The 16,814-nt window shown below is 51.1% G+C and overlaps 2 protein-coding genes across 2 annotated transcripts in view; both read left to right on the top strand.

Moving 5' to 3' along the window:
• Positions 1 to 3,807: 3,807 nt before the first annotated feature.
• Positions 3,808 to 5,849, top strand: LOC131215585 (conserved oligomeric Golgi complex subunit 6). The gene is made up of 3 exons (XM_058209976.1): positions 3,808 to 4,026; positions 4,085 to 5,539; positions 5,609 to 5,849. Exons 1-3 carry the CDS (start codon positions 3,832 to 3,834, stop codon positions 5,837 to 5,839), a joined length of 1,881 nt encoding a protein of 626 aa, XP_058065959.1. The 5' UTR covers positions 3,808 to 3,831; the 3' UTR covers positions 5,840 to 5,849.
• A 1,333-nt stretch (positions 5,850 to 7,182) lies between these two features.
• LOC131216461 (serine/threonine-protein kinase N) overlaps positions 7,183 to 16,814 on the top strand; it is a 46,228-nt gene continuing 36,596 nt past the window's right edge. The window contains exon 1 of the mRNA XM_058210958.1: positions 7,183 to 7,324. Within this exon, the coding sequence (XP_058066941.1) occupies positions 7,304 to 7,324 (21 nt within the window). The 5' untranslated portion in view covers positions 7,183 to 7,303. The remainder of the gene's footprint in view (positions 7,325 to 16,814) is intronic.

The raw sequence follows: 16,814 nt of genomic DNA, 5'->3' as shown, positions 1-16,814 counted from the left end.
CGAAGCGCGATTTGTATCTCAATCCGCAGCCGAAAAGGTCAACGAAAAAGGACGAACTCTGGTGAATCACAGCTCCAACCGCCATGCGACAAGGATCTTACCATTTTCTTTGTCACTCCCCGCTGAAGTGCTTTGAACGCACAAACAACACCCCAGCTTCCGTTGGAGTGCTCGCAGGCTGACGCAAAGCTGACCGTGCGAGGATGTTACAGACCCACCGGAGGGATGGCGGCATCACATTTGCACCGTTCCGTCGAAACAGCAAAACTTACTTTTCGGGGCCCCTTTTTCGAAATAGCGACGTGGTTCGGCCGTCGTGACCGAAGAGAGAAAACTCCACAAACATCCGGAACCGGAGCTGTCGTTCGATGGCTGCGTCTACTCGTCGTAACACCTAGCCTAGCGTCAGGGACGAACTTTGGAGGTGGGACCAAAATAGACCCACGCCCGAACCTGGTCGTCACCCGGTTTTGGCGGGTCGAAGCATGGCCGTGCACCACACCTGGATCCCGCAGTCCGCATGGCGCGATCCGCTTTCGATGGGCTAATTAATCCTCGAGCACAAAGGCTTCCCCAATCCGTTATCGGGGGGTGTTTCGTCCACTATCGACGGGCAAAGGGAAGCAAAAAATCGATTCATTCGTGTTCGATGAAGGGGTGCCCAATGCAGGACCGGACTACGACTCCGTTGGCGTGCAATCTTGGTCCTTTATTAATCACACCCAATCCTGGTGACCTTTTTACATCAACAGCCGACCCCACGTTGCATGGGCTTAGGTAGAGTCTTTTTCCCGGTGAACCAGGTTGTGGAATGACTTCATTCCAGCAGTATCTCTGTCTCTCTATTGAATATAGGACCGCATCGCATTAATCATTTCGCGCTAGTTTCGGCAGCGGTTTTTGATGGTGCACGAAAGATAATGATACCTCAAACGAAAAAAAAAACATAATTTGTTGGCTCTTTGAAGTATTGAAAGATGGCCCACATAAGCCCACAGGATACATGACCCGGGAGACCGTCAGGAAATTAATATATTGCTTCCAGAAGAATTAATTAATTTCACATCGCCAGGGGGGGCTCGATAAGGACCCGGGACCGGTTCGAGACAGGCCGTAAAAGAAGTCCAAACTAAAAAAAATAATTTCTGTTAATGGAGTTTTTAGTAGACACACTCACGTTCCAACGGTAATCGCAACGGCTTCCCAACTTCTACGCTCCGTTTGGGAGCGGAAATGAAAAGGATCGGATCCACTTTCATATTTTTTGTGAACAATTATAACCCTCGACGACGAGTCAGAGTGTCAGGAGTTTTCACCCATACCCAGGGAGGACATAAAAGAGTCCAACGGTTTCTACATTTCAACTTTATGGGAAGTAGCCCTCCATAGAGACTGAATGTGGCACTCGGACCGAATGGGACGAAAATTGCTTTTAATGATTCACTCAGACGGCAAATATTACGCGGGGCACATAATTTGCCTTTCATTGGCACCCTTGGTTCATTATTGCCGGGCTGCTGGGCCGGTTTAAATCCCTATTAGGTGCCGATTACCCGGTTGAGGAACCAATCAATCGCCGGAATCACTTTGTAATTAAAACGAACGGCGCGTGGCAGTTAACGTGCGGTTGGGCGTTAATCTCCAAAAAGGGAGCGGGCAAATAATCCTTTCATTAATGCTGTACGTAAATAATTAAACAGATCAACGCACAACGCGCAATTTGTTGTAGAGCTACGTAAAGATACCCTCAATAAAATTGCTACGTTGACATAAAAAATGTCTCGCATGCCGGATGTCTGTTTTCACTCCGAGTCCGGTGTATAATTAGTTAACATTGAAATCATCATCCATTCCGCCAACATGTATCGGTATCTGAACCGGAAACTGACAAAACAACAGAGCGCGATCTCCAACGGTTTTCGAACGCCACGTGCGGTGCTCGTAAATCCGTTTACCAAACAGGCAAACCACGCGCCTGAGAAATCCAGATGGGTCACAGAATTTTTAATGTAAAACTCAAAATGCAAACAAATGTTGCTGAACACCGGAATCGATCATAAAGGAGGTCCGACAAATAACTAAACCGTGACGCGATCTGTTTATAAAAGTCTCCACGATAACGATGGACACTGGCTGCTGGCTCGAGGTCTATTTTCAGACACCGGGGTTAGCGTAGCGGAGCGTAACACAATGGAGCCAGGTTTGTTTGTTTGTTAACCGGGCGTCAAAGGCGTAATCAATGCATCGACAGCAAACACCAACACTCGCACCGATTGCCTGTTCTGTTCAACGCAAACTTCCACGCTTTAAGCTATTGATCGATCATCGTTGATCATGTTCAGTCAATCGCTCGAGTTATCGTATTGCAAAACGAATCACGCGGTTCAGTAGAGACAATTTGAAGTAAATCAGCTATTTGTTTCCCTTTGCAACGTTGCCACACATTGTAAAAGGCCGGCATCCTCACCTGTTGGCCAGCAACAGTAGTAGCATCAGTAGTAGTGTGACGACCGACGACCCGACTTTTGATCCGACGAACTCCCGGGCCTGTGTCAACAGGAAAGCTCTCGGCAGGCACTCTTCACTTCACTCGCTTCACGTGGCCCGTGCTGCAGCTGAGTTTTAGGGGGACTGGAGTGTGCCACTCTTACATCTTCCGAGAGCACTGGGAACGCACTGGGGTGCCAGTGCCTAGTGTCGCAGGAGGACCACCGTAGCACTCGAGCCGACCGTTCATGGCCGGCGCCCAAGTGTTGTAGCAATTATCATTAGACTGGCGCACACCCGGAACGCCCGGAGGGTTTTCATCCTGACCCGAGCCGGAGCACAATGCACTGCAACGAACACACAAACGAACAGGCAACTACACTAACAACCGGTTACAGCAAAGTGTTAATCTTCAAACGGCCACGGTGCGTCAATAGGGCGCGCGATCACCGACCGCGGCGGACAATAGCTACGACAGAACACACAACCATGTGGCGCGGTGGACGATTCGAACTAACCAACGAAAATACTAACCGAGTAACCCGAGGATACCGCGTGTTCGGCCGAGCCGGACACGAAAGAGCACAGGATACGGGCGGCCGTAACGAAGCATGGAAAACGGTAGCGGCCGCATGGCGCTCTCTCAGAACTCGTTCTCCGTCGCTTCCTTGCGATTGTGTCCTTACTAAAGCTCAGGGAAATTTCTCCTTCTTGACGAGCTTTTCGGGGGCATCGGCGGGCTCCTTTCATCTTGCAGCCGGCAGCCTGCACGAAGAAGGCAACCCGAGTCGTGGGATTAGAACGAGAAGTAGATACATTCTGCTTTCCCCAGCGGCGGAGAAGGAGAATGTCCCGAGCCCTTTCCGAGAGGATACTCGTTCTCATTCCATCCCCCTTCGCAACAACGGTGTGTTCACCATATGTGCATTGTTTGATAACTTAATAATTGAAAATATCCTCAAAACTAATTCTGGATGTGCCATTTTTGTACATCTCAACAGATGTGGCCAAACAGTCGTTTGGCGACAATAAAGGCACATATTGGAAGTTGGGTTTTATTGCGTTGAAGCACGAACCAACTAGTCTCTATTTGCATACCCTTTGTGGTAAAATATTCATAGTTTTTTTTTACAAAACACATAAATAAAATTGCGCCAATGTGTGCCGTTGTGAACCAGCTGGTCACCCTAACCTTGTCCATTGCGCTTCGAAAATGACAGTTGATAGTGACAGCTAGAAAAGGAAAAGCAAAAAGCTGTGTTTTGTTTACAAACGTCAGAACAATTCGGCAGACACGAACGCAAATTTGCGGATCGTGGAGTTTTTCACGAAAGTGGCCACGAAATGGCAGCGGCTGATGCTAAAGAAGCAACGGACATTCAGCAACGGTTGAACAGGGTTCTTGAGGCGCACATCGAAACGGACCGTGAAACGCTTGACGCACTCTCGGATCTGTCGTCGTTCTTCAAGGACAACACGCTCCAGTCACGACGAAACTTACGGAGCCAGATCGAAAAGCGTAGTCTGGAAATAAATCAAGTAAGACGCTCGAACTTTGGCCTCTCTTTCGTACTACTCACCATTATTTCTTCCACAGCGCTTTTTAGGTGCATTCCGCGAAGTGAAGGAAGTGCTGGACGGAATTTGCAATGATATAAACGGCATGAGCCAGTCGGTCGAGGGCATGAAGTCACAGCTGCGCAGCACCGAGGCCCAAACCAAGGATCTCATCCAGCAGGCCAACACGTTGCAGGAGGAGAATAGCAAACTGCAGATGCAGCAAAAGATTGCCAACGGTTTCCTGTCCCGCTTTCAGGTGTCCGTGGCGGAGCACCAGATGCTGTACGGAGCGAAGCGGGATGCGCCGATAACAGCGGAGTTTTTCCAAGTGCTGGACCGAGTGCAAAGCATCCACGCCGACTGCCGCACCCTGATGCAGAGCGGTTATCAAACGGTGGCGTTGGATATAATGGAAGAAATGACACTGCACCAGGAAGCGGCCCTGGAACGGTTGTACCGGTGGACGCAATCGCACTGCCGAAACGTTGATACGAACGAGATGGGTGTGCTGATTATCGAGGCCATGGCACGGCTGCAGGACCGGCCGGTGCTGTTTAAATACGTGATCGATGAGTATTCCACCGCCCGGCGATCCGTTGTGGTGCGCAGCTTCATCGACGCGCTGACTATCGGTGGCCCCGGTGGTAATCCGCGACCGATCGAAATGCTGGCCCACGACCCGAAGCGCTACATCGGGGACATGTTTGCATACATCCATCAGATTCTTCCTCCCGAGAAGGAAAGCTTGCAGATGTTGGTTCGAAACTGCGACAAGGAGGACATTACAGAGCAGGTTCAGTCGGCGATGGTGAACATCTCCGATGGGGTGTGCCATCCCCTGCGGGTGCGCGTCGAGACGATACTGAACGCGGAAAAGGACACCATCATACTGTACTCCATCTTCAATCTGATCAAGTTCTACCAAAACATGATCAACAGTATCGTGAAGGGCGGACAGCTGGAGCAGTGCATGGCCGATATGCAACTTTTCTCCGAGACCACGTACTTGAACTCCCTTGCATTCCAGGTGAAACATCTGCTGCAGGGTCCGAACGAGAACCGGATTGGTCTCGAACCACCACAAACGGACCTGGTACCATCGCCGAGCGTGGGTCGGCTGCTGAACCTTCTGAAAGAGATCCTGTCGGTGGCCAGTATGGTGGCGGGCAGTCAGACGGATATAGTAAAAATTGTCGGTTGCGTTATCGATCCGCTGCTACAATCGGTCCAAGAGTCGGCGTCCCATTTACCGACCACGGACATGGCAGTTTACTTGCTCAACTCTCTGTACCAAATCGAGAGCGTCATCTCGATCTACGAGTACATGGAGGAACGGCTCGAAAGGCTGCGGGCCCAATCCGATGCCCAGATTGACACGCTAACGTCCGAGCAGGCATCATCGCTCGTGGCGAACCTTAACCTCGGTCCCATCTACACCGTTTTGCAGGGCAATGCGACCCAAATCGACCAACGGCATTTGCAGACCTTTGTGGTAAGTTAGCTGAATGCAAACAACCTTGGGTTGTTCCCTGCCATTTCATCGTCATTATTTTACACGTAGATCAAACTGGAGCAGTTCTTGCAAACACCGGAGATACTACTGCTGACCCAGGTGAATCTACTTCTGAGCAGCGTACACCGGGCAACGGTGCAGAAACGGTCGTTAAACGTGATCATCGCCATTTACCGGCAAATCTACGATCGAATCAACGACCCCACCAACGGGTACACCAACCCGGAAACGATCCTTCCGAAAACCCCGGAACAGGTGGCCGAACTGTTGTGTGGATAAGTTGAATAAATGGAGCAAAGTTATAGGAACCAATTCGAAGCGATAGTGGGTATCTTTTGCACCGGACGTTCGAGCACCTTGGCGGAACGTAAACAAGCAGTTTGGCTGCTCGAAAAACGGAACTGTCAAACCGCATCGAAGTGTGCGTGATTCGTGCTCGAAACGAACGAACCTACGAAAATCCCGAACAAACCCGATTCAACCTACGAAAATCCCGAATGTTTGACGTTTGAGTGACGTTTTTTTTAGACGATCAGTTTGACGTTTCCGCTGTGTATTATTTCCCGAGAACGCTCTCCTTTTTTCTGGTTTTGTTCGGTTCTAGGTGTCCTCCGCGGTCTATCAACTCGTCCTCCCACTCCCTGGCGCAGCCGTCTTTGTTGTGTTTCCTGTTTTCGTCGGATCCTCCCACGGCCACAACGCGGTGTGTTTGGCAATCACAAACCGCCGCCGTCGTATCGCGTCACCGTGGACAGAGAATTTCGGTGCGTTCGAGTGGCATCCAACGGCGCAATCAGCCAGCCACCCGCTAGCCCTTTGGAGCGTCATCGCCAGTCGGTCGGTCGGTCGTGTGCTCTCGAGTGGATCCGTGTCGCGCCCCCGCGCACCCTGCGCCGTGTGGTGGCTCTTTTAGTACGCGTGTTTCCTGCCAGTCGGAGAATTTACACGGCCTTTCCGATCGGTTACCGAAGCGGTGCCAAGGAGGCACACTCGGGTCCGCGTAACGGCCGCCTATGCACTCGGATGTGCTCGGAACAAAAGAATTCTACTCGCCCGCGGCGGTCTGGCTAGCGCAATCTAGTCTCGCGTGTATGCAACGGAATGCGTTCGCTCCCTCTCGAGAAACGACGGCGCGCCGAACGGTCGGTCCGTCCGTGTCTCCGCCAGTGTAATAAAAATCGTGGAAAGTGAGATTTCCCTCCGCCGCCGAGGGGTGCGCTCAGGTTTTGGGGCCGTAACGGAAGTTGGGTTAATCGATTGACCGATCGCGCTTGGCCTCGATCTTGTCCGATCGCAGTGAGGTGTGCTGTGTGACGTTTACACTTTGCGCTGTGCGAGCGAAACAACGAAAAAGCTCCCTGAAAAAAAAACTCACGTCTCAGTGAGTGCGTGCGTGCAGTGTTTCGATCGTGTTTGATCATGTTTTTCTGTCGTGTGCCGCCGGGAAAGTCCGCGTGAAAATTGTAACACTGCCGGAAAGGCCGGAAAGGGTTCCGACATTCGGATCGCTCCGGGCCGTAAAGTGTTTTTCTTTATTTTTTCCCTGCCTTCTGTGACCCGTCAGTGAGTGGCCGCTGGGCTGTGTGTGCAGAGGAATTCTCCCACCGGACGCGGGCGAGTGAGTGAAACAGCAGCATCGCAGTGGGCGCAGCAAACGACAGCAGCATCGGCGGGAGCGTGAGAGCGAAAGAGTAGGCTGCGTCTGGCTGAGCTCGCCGCTCGGAACGAAACTCTCATCTCAAAATGGCGGATTCATATTATCAGGTACGATCGCGGGCATATTTCTCCTCCAAACACTCCACTTATCTCCAATGAAACGCGCCGCGCCGCAAGCCTAATCCACTTTCAGACCAAAATAGGGACCGTGACTCACTGCCGGACGCGGCAACGCCGGTGGATTTATCCCGTACTTTTCCACAGACTGATCCGGCTGTGATCCCCGACCGAGCCATTTTCCCTTTCTCAAACGGAATGCTAAACTGCGATCATCAAGCTGTACCGGTCCCGATTTGTGGGTCAAAAAGTGACCATTTGTCATGAACATTAACCCCGGTGGCCCCCCGCTGACGCGGAAACGATAAAATGTCAGCAAGATTATTCGCAGACGACGGTCCCAAAAGAAAATGGTTGAACGGTGGTTGGCGGCGCGTCGTGCGTCAATGAGCCCGAAAACTACTTTAAGTTAATACCTAAGTTGCGACAACTTTCGGCCCAATATTCGGCTCTTCCTCGTAACCGGCACCCGGTGCGCCGACTCTCGGCTGAAGTAGCCAAGACGGAACTATGGCAGCATCGCTCAAGCCACGGCTCGTCTAGCTGGGATGGAAACAGGTTTAACATACGGTTGCTGTGCAGTATCATGCGACCGTCTCAAGTGTAAGAGACTCCCAAAGGGCCCCCTCATCAGGCCACCGTCTGCGGAGACGCACGTCTACGATTCTTGGCGATGAAGATGGCGAATAAGCGGCCCACGGCCCGCGATAAATAAGCCGAAGATCGCCTTCCTTCGCTCGCTCGCTCGCTGTCTGCGCTGTGCCGTGTCCAGCTCTCACATGTATGAATTACTTTAAATTGCCGGACGATCTCTTCTCTCGGCTAAACCGCGCGCGGCAAGTAATGTGCCGCCAACGCATCCGCGGGCAAAATTTGTCTCCGTTCGTTCACCGTCGCCAATCGCGAGCGGCGTGCTACAAATTACTTTTCAAGCGTTGGAATGTGGACATTAAGCTGGAAGCGGCGGAAAATACGAATACGTTTCCGATTTTAAGGTGTGCTTCTTGTGGACAACGATTTTTACTGGTTCACGGAAATGATTCACGGAAACTTCGCTCCCCTAAGAGGGGGCGGATTGCGATAAGCACACAGCCTGCTATTGATTAGTCATTGACCGGGCGAACAAGGGAGCAAATTTCCCAAGACGAGGGAGCGCAAAGCATAATTCGAATTTCGTTACCCGTTATCTAAAGTTTCACAACATTCGAACAGAACCTGATAACAGCGCGGGCGCGGACCGTAGCGACTGTGCGCTGATCTTTCCATGCCGTGTCAGGTTGTTGCGCCATCATCAGGACGAAACGTGTAAACGGGGTGGGTTCATGGTCACTACAGCCTGCTGGTCAGTGGGGTCGAATGATTGTCTTGCGAATTCGGTAGCCACTTAAAGGTGAGATTGATTATCGGGGGTCCGGCAAAAAAACGTTTACCGAAACGTTCGACAAGGGAGTTCGAGTAAAATCCTTGGACACGCAATGGCCAGTTAGCAGACCAATGGTGATTCGACTGTAGCGTGAGACAGCGCCGTAAACTGATGGTCTATCTCTGAGCGACAAGCCAAGTCAAGCTGTGCCAAGACAGATAGAACAAGCAAAGGAGGAAACCAATTTCTTGCGCCCAACGGATGGCGTGACAAAATCAATCGGCACTCATACACGGTTTATTTGATTATTTTGTCTTTAACCACACATCGACATTAAACGTCTTTCGTTTCATCGGTCCCACCGGTTTTCGGGGATTTTCTAATTGGTTTCCCTTAAGTTCGGATTTCCGCAAGATTTGGATTGCGTTCTGCGAAAGGCTACAAAAATCGTCCTTAATCTGGTTTCTACTGTAACTCTTTAATGTTTCGTTACCATTGCAGTTCCCTCTAGTTCACGCGCCCGTGTATGTGTTCCGCTACTCTACAATTGATTTATTGACCTCCTTCGATAGCGAAATGCAATCAATTAGGCCGGTGATGACTGGCCAATAACGCGAGGAAACCGCTCTAGCCTCCATTCGCCTGACTGACCGACCTGATGAGGCACGACGACATGTTGGAGTGCGTCTTCGTCGGCGCAAAACAGCTTATCATTTCGGCAAATGGGTCGATTCGTTCGGGCACACCCATGTTCCCGGGGCGGCGACGGAAGCTATCCAAATATCTCAAGTATTCCCTAAACGCTGGCCATTACTGAAGCCGGAAGACACCGTGTTTTCGTGCCATTTTCCAAATCCAATGTGCAAACAACGCAATCTCTACCCAAGGTGTGGGGTGTTTGCTTTGCTGAGCTAAAAATGGACAAACTTTTCCTTGGGTAGATTTTAGATTGCCGGTTTTTGCATCAAATCTCACGATAGGCGAAAACGGTCGTAGGAAACCCAGGCCACAAGTTATTAATTTGTGATGCAAAATAGTGTTTTCCTCACTCCAAAATGGCGCCCAAAGTTAAATTACTATCATTTCTCCGAAAACGCGTACGCGGTTCACGGTTGTCATGACAGGCGGCCACCTTTGACCTCTCCTAGTGTTTCCGCCGACTGGTTGTGAAAATGAAACCAGTGTCTGTAGTAAGCGGGGTCGGTGTGTAACGCTTCTTTTCTCGTGCACCCAACAATGGTCGTGTGTCTCCCCCGGGAGGATAAGTAGCCGGTGGCCAGAGAAGCGGTGGTTCACACGTTCTCGTTTCCGCGGCTGTGTTTTGTGTGGCACAACACCATCACCGTGAGCTGCTGTGAATAGTATGTAAGGCACCACAGGTCGAGCTCAACCTTTTTAGGGCCCGTGGTGTGTTGCTACGCAACCCGAACTACGCGCTTAGGCTATACTATGCGTCCATTACGTTTACTTTGCCTCTTTAGTTAGGCTTGCGGGTAAAATCTTTAAACTGCTCCTAACAACCCTATGGCGGCCGCCAACCGGTGATGGCGCTGGCTGGTTGGCGCAATAAAATCTCGTGGCCATGCCACACACTACTCGCATCCGGTGCTGGCTTGGGGCAGTCTATCAACACCTTCGGCCCGTTTAAATGGCTCCCCATCAACGCACCCTCGAAATGTTATTTCGCATTTTCGCGTCGTATTTAACCTTAGCAGCATCCTCTCTCCCTCTCTCACTCCCGAAAGTGCACGGTCCGTGGGGTCAAAGAAAAACAATAAAATCTTTAGGTTTTGTTGTGCAACGCCGTGTTGGTACGGAAAATCCATCGAATCACTTTCACTGCCAGGCAAACAGAGCATTTGGAAACCGCCATTGGTTCCCGAATGGGGCTCTCCGGAATGATCCCGTTACGCGCGCAGGAGGACCATCAGAAGGAAGCGCTCGCTCGAAGAGGACATCATAGAGGGTTTTTATGTTGATGACGCCATTAGACGCCGGTTGTTGAGAGCGCGATGGCCCAAAGCCCAATCGGCATCCCGTCGATTCGTAATCTCCCAATGAGAATGAGGATAATCAACGTGTTTTTTGGTACCGTTCGATACTGTTGTGCCGTGTGTCCTGGAGCGCAATTTTATTTGGCCCTGGCCCTGATTTATGACCCTCTCGCTCTCTCTCTGTCGCTTTCTCTGGGGAGACAGCCTCAGAAATGGGCAAAGAAATGATGGCACACTGCTGCTGCTGCTGCTGCATAACAATCATTACGAAATGTGCTTCAGTTTGTTTGATCATTACCATTGTTGGTATTTATTTTGGAATATCATTATTTCGCCTAGCCTCTCGCTCGGCGTTGCCCCATTTCTGTGCGATAAACTCGATCAATATCGAGCCCCAAATTGGGTGACAGATTTAGATGAGATGCCGATTACAGACGGTTCACCTGAACGTTGATCAATAAACCATTATTCAACATACATTCAAATGAGATTATTTGCTCGCCAGCCCCAAACTCGTGTCTTCTCGCTGGATCAATATTTAGATGCATACTTTGTAACTCCACCGCTCCACCGCATAAATGGGGTCGCACGATGCGCCTATTCCAGCATCGGCCATTATTAACAAGACGTGCAATTTGGTGACGGCTACGCTGGAATCCAACACCCTTCCGCGGCTCCGGCTCATTATGTTGCGCACGTACATCGGGTACATCGGGTGGTATGTGTGCCATGGCGACGTGATAACGCTGCTCTGCTCATCTCCGCCATCTTCTAATTATCCTTCAATTAACCGCACGCCTCTCCGCGCGCGGCGAACACCTTTGGCGTGTCCCGCGATAATTTTGCCGCTCGCCGCCCCGAACCAGTTTGCGGGGTCCGTTCCGGAAGCCGGCAGCATGCTTTCGAGGCCACCTGGGAACAGGTGCTGCTGGGGTTTTATCAATTAAAACCCACAGCATCGGCCGGTGCTTCCTGATCGCGGCCGTCCCGTGGGGTGGGTCCGTCGACTCCTGTCCTTTTGCACTAAAATCCTACGCAAATGAGGAGGACGACGGTCATTACACATTATCCTACTCGTAACGAGCTCTGGCACCCACCACCTGGCACAGATGGTGAACTGAAATCGAAAGTCACCCGTTTCCGCCGGCGTACCGGAAGTGGTGTGGCGCTTTTTGATGGCGCCCCCTCCATCCCCGGGAGCCGGTGTTTCGGAAAGCCATTTCCTGCTTCTGCACCACAGGGTGGGCCGATCGAACAGATGGAGAGACAGAGCGATCGAGAGGCACGCGCAATATTAGCCTAATGAAAGGACACAATCCGCCGCCGTCGTCGTGATCCGCGATTATTGCACCACGAGAGCCCTGCACGGATCAGATTAAGTGTCGGGCTGGGCCGGGGGCCCGGGCCAGGGAAAACTCTGCCAACCGGATGCGCCACACATGCTACATAGGCAGCATAACATATTGGCCGCGCAAGATGGTAATTTGGCGTGTGCGTTTCCAGTGCGCGTGAGATCTGCGTGTGACCGGGGCGCACACTGGCGGGACCTTTTTCCATGCATATTTATGAAATAGGTGACTAGGCGGCGCTCGTTGCGATCTGCGATGTTTATGATTATCTTTGCGCCGGTCCCGGCCCCCAAGCCGAAGAACCTGTCCGCTGGAGGGTCATAAAAGCAAAACTAGTTCAGGTTTCTTCCGCGTGCTGTACTTCAATTAATGGTGACGACTAACGACTCCCGATAATCCTCGCGCGCGGAAGCCTCGCGTCAGTAGCCCCCGGGCGAGTGATCCAAAAACGGGCGGCTGGCCTTTTACAACCTTCTTATACCAGTACAGTTCTTCTTGTGGTCGTTTAGCGGTTTATGGCGCGGCGCTTAAGTGCGACCAGGCTTTCTGCCTTCATGTTTCCTGTCTTTAATTTAAACTTCGCATTCCATCGTTGGGGCGTATATGTAAATTGATTTTAATTGCACCACTAGACAATGTCGGCGGGATTGCCGCCGGGCACTGGAATTGGAATCTTACTGTGTCCCCATGAATCGTCAGGAACTGCTGTCCAGTTGCTGGTGGCAGACCGAAAGGAAATCATTTTTGAAAAATAGCAGAATTCCTTCAAATATTTGCTAAGCCCTCGACGTTATCGTTAGCAAATGTCGGTCAACAATTTGTACAAAACTTCATTGCAAAAATGTCTCCGCAATCTCCGGTCCCGGGCGCGGGGAGCTCCAATTACACAGCCTCACAATCGATTAGCTCATCGCCTGGGAGAGGAATGTGTTTCATCTTCTCTGGTCACACTCTCCTATCGCTGGGGGGTGGGGATTGTCCGGTCCGCGCAACCGGATGCAGTAACAAATACGGTCATCCCATCGTCATCGGTTGGCCAGGAAATGCCACACGACTGGCCGGCGACGTCGATAGGCAATCTCGTTAAATGTTAAACGATTAAAACAGTGCGTCCGTATCCCCAGCCTCCAACCGAGGCCCCGGTCCCCGGCAGGTCCATGGATTCCGTGGAGAAAGTCTCCTTTTTTTGCGATCCTTTGGCTACCACGGCGGCGGCGGCGGCAACTGATGGGTGATGATAACGATTGAGCGCGGGCGCCCACGGGCCCGGATCGTCCGACGTCGTCCTCGGTGACGGAATCGATCCGGGTTCATTAATTTATGTTCGTGCGAAATCATTATACACGTCGTGTCGTGGGGTCGTGGCCAGGACACCATCGTATGTGACACTCGGCCGGCGCGCTGGGCGATTTAATCGATGATGATACGCGTTAGAGATCCTTATTAGCGGCGTTGAGTCCACTGAGTGAAAGTTTAGCTAAGGGGCACTGACCACGGAAAATTTTAAAAACAATTTGACGAGCCATTAGGAAGGTGACCCGGGCGTGGGTCCGATTGAATGGATTAAAATATCTTACCGCCCGTATCAGGAATTTTTGGTGCCCGATGCTGATGTCATGGCTGGTGTTGCGTTTCATTTAAATTAGGCCTTGCAGAGTACGGCCAACCTCTCTCGTGTAGTCGTGTCCCTTGATAATGCTCTTATCGCACGCTTGTTGAACAAATCTTCGAAGCCGCTAATCAATCTTGCGCTCTTTCGCCACGGGCTCATTATGCTGTAAAAATCGCTCCTCAAACATTGGCGAATGTTCCTGCGACCGGAAGCGCGCCACGATTTCAGCGCTAGAAATTTGACGAAAATTAAGACATAATTAAAACATTACCCAATTAGCAGGAGTGCGCACAGCAAGCCCGCGTACGGTTTCTTACTTCTGCGCCACGCCATTTTCTCGGTGGCCTACAAAAACGATGGACCAAAATTGGGCCCAACATCTCAAACCCTCGCCGTTCGTCGCCGTTTGGTTCCGATCGTGCCGCTTCTTCGCCAAAAGCTTGTCGAATGGGTTGTTTACACCTTTCCGGCCACAGTGGGCCATCGTCGTGGGCCACAATCAACGTCACATTATCCAAATCATCGCCATCATCTGCTGTGAGTCCGGAACCCGCCGGTGGGATAGGGGGTAGAGGTGGTATCGTGGGCCTTTCGCGCTTCTCGTCGTCGTCTGGCGTGTCACAATTTGGAGCTGTCGATGAAGCAAAAACCCGCGAACCGAGGGAAATTTGTGGCATCCTTCCCACGGGCCACGCTCTCTCTCTCTCTCTCTCTCTTTCTCTCTGCGTGGAATGACGATGACGTGAATCGCGCGTAACCGCGAGGCAGGGCTCCCCCTCTGAAGTACCGTAACCGCGGCGAAGCTGAGGGAAATTGAAAATCAACCATTTTCCAAAGCCAACGGCCGGCCGGCTGATTATACCATCTCACCGTTTTGGGCTTTTTCGGGACCGTGTTTTCGGTCAGTGGAGCAATTACTTGCCCGTGGAACAGAATTTTCTTTTCAAATTGTGTGTCACAATTAACGAACCGCCATTATAACAACAGCACGGAACACAATTGCAGCGCAGGGTTTCGTTGGGCACCGTTCGGCACTTTTCTGGGCCTTGTAGTGAGCCATTTTTCCATTTCCATTTTCGAAAGCAGCTGATTCTTGGTGCTAATAAATGTTTCTTCCCCGAAGGAGAGGAGGCCCTCATTGAACAACGCTCTTTAGAATTTTGTTTTAAGAAAATGTTACCACCGTCGAGGCATTTGGGAGCGGACTCCAAGCCTGCTTCGAATGTTTTCAATGCGAATGCTAAATGTTTAACCAAACATTGAGTGGTACATATTAAGATTTAGATTAATCCTTTCGCAATAATTGAAAAAATGTATACACGAATTTAGCTACTTTTGCAATTTCGAATTTAGGTGATTTAATTGAGTTATTAAGAAATGTTAACAAACGTCATCAAAATGGGCATTTCATTGGCACCTAATATCGCAGTGACAGCTGAAGAAACAACCGTTACTAGAATATTGTATCGAAGAGTCCTTCGGAAAGCTAAAGCCCATAAAAATGACAGTCACCGAAAACGTATTACAGTTTCTTTGTTTTGAAGTTGCAAAATGAAAATTCTCGAAGGTTAAGGGTAGTCGTCTCGGGTGGTCTCGGCCACAAATCACCCAAAAAGTGCGCGCATTTTCCCCCTCATAAGAAGATTCTCTGCAGTCACCTTGCAAAAAGTTCCTCTGCTTCATTCTCTCAAACTCTCAACATGGCAGTGCCTGTTGCGCAAAATCGCCATTTGTGGTTGTTGTTGCTGGCGGGTTGCAAACGCCGCGGAAAACGCAATTAAGTCATAGACACTTATTAGAGTGTCCGCCGGTTCGCTCTCGCTCTCCCTCCTATAGCCTGTCCGCCGCGCACCCGTCAGTAGGTCACAAATCATCAGCTCGTGGTCGGCCCTGGCTGTGTCACGAAGCGCGCGGGATGTGATACGAATGCAGGCCGGCGGCTGGCTGCATTCGTTGTTGATGATGGTTTTCCTCATTTGCGCGCGTTCCGACCGACGACGCAACGTAACCGGTTCCTGTGGGAAAGCGGCGGAAAACCCGGCAACGACGCAACGGTTGTGTTTGGCGAGGAAAATGGGATCACGCCGGGCCGCGGTTTATGCGTCACACGTGAAATGCCGTCATCTTGCGTTCATCACACGCGCGGCGGATTGTCGGCGGATGAGTGAACCTTGCGGGGTGCGGTGAGCGGCGACGTGAGTAACGCGGCGCGCCGCGTTGCGTGTATTATCAGCAGCCATCGACCGCGGGCCGGCGGGTCCATTGATCTTCTTTCTCCCTTTCTCCTTCGAAGGGGGGAGGTCACGTACACAATGCGCGGGGACACGGACATGAACGCGTTATCTAACCCGAACCCGAACGTGTGAATGGATGGCTCGTTTGGGATGCGTGCGAAACCGCATATCAAGCAACTGGTGGAAGCGAGAGCAAAAAAGAAGAGGAATAAAACATCAAACAACTTCTCGGTGGGAAATGGCTCGGGAAAACTCGCATGAGAGCGAAATGCCGGAAACGACACATCGGCTAAGGTTTTGTTACTCGAGATCATATTTTAGCGAATGTCCTCTTCGGCTGTGCCCCAATTTTTGAAGCATGTTTAAGGAGGTTGATGACACCGGCGCGATCGTGATCCGCGAGCCACTGAAGGATGGCGGATGATTTCGATCAAGCCGATACGGCGTTTTAATGCAATCCGCGCGCATCACCGAAAAAGGTAAAACGGGAAAATAAACCGTAAACCGTCAACTAGTCAACTGCTCGCTGTCGTGTGCCAATTACCCGCTTTTTAATTGCACCGAAAATGAGGTTTAATGCGCGCGCCCGCCCGCGCCCCGGGTCTTGGAAATGGAGTAACGAAGTTACCGCCGACCGACCGCCGTTAACTTTTCTCACTCGCCTCGACGACCTGGAACACGGGTTTCTTGTTATGTTCTACTACTCCACGGGTACTCAGCGGGGGTTGGGCTGGCTGGCGGCTTCCGGCAGACCTCCGTGAGCCCCCGTGCGCTGCGCAGTTGTTTGTATACGTTTGTAACTTTTCATTAATATTTTTTCTCAGGTCAGGCGCGCGCGCGGAAAATTAATTGTAACTCTCTGTTTGCTTACCTTACTTACCTTTCCTCATTCTCTCCCTTTCTTTCTCTTTGTAGGTAATTTTCCACGT

This window comes from Anopheles bellator, chromosome 1 (genome assembly GCF_943735745.2).
Source record: "Anopheles bellator chromosome 1, idAnoBellAS_SP24_06.2, whole genome shotgun sequence".
NCBI lineage: Eukaryota > Metazoa > Arthropoda > Insecta > Diptera > Culicidae > Anopheles > Anopheles bellator.
This window is presented reverse-complemented; position numbering and strand designations above follow the sequence as displayed.

Bases quoted from the DNA above. Each gene is read 5' to 3' on its own strand.
- LOC131215585 (XM_058209976.1), top strand. From the start codon at position 3,832: ATGGCAGCGGCTGATGCTAAAGAAGCAACGGACATTCAGCAACGGTTG. The intron at 4,027-4,084 runs GTAAGACGCTCG...TTTCTTCCACAG, and splicing joins GTAGTCTGGAAATAAATCAA to CGCTTTTTAGGTGCATTCCG. The intron at 5,540-5,608 runs GTAAGTTAGCTG...TTTTACACGTAG, and splicing joins GGCATTTGCAGACCTTTGTG to ATCAAACTGGAGCAGTTCTT.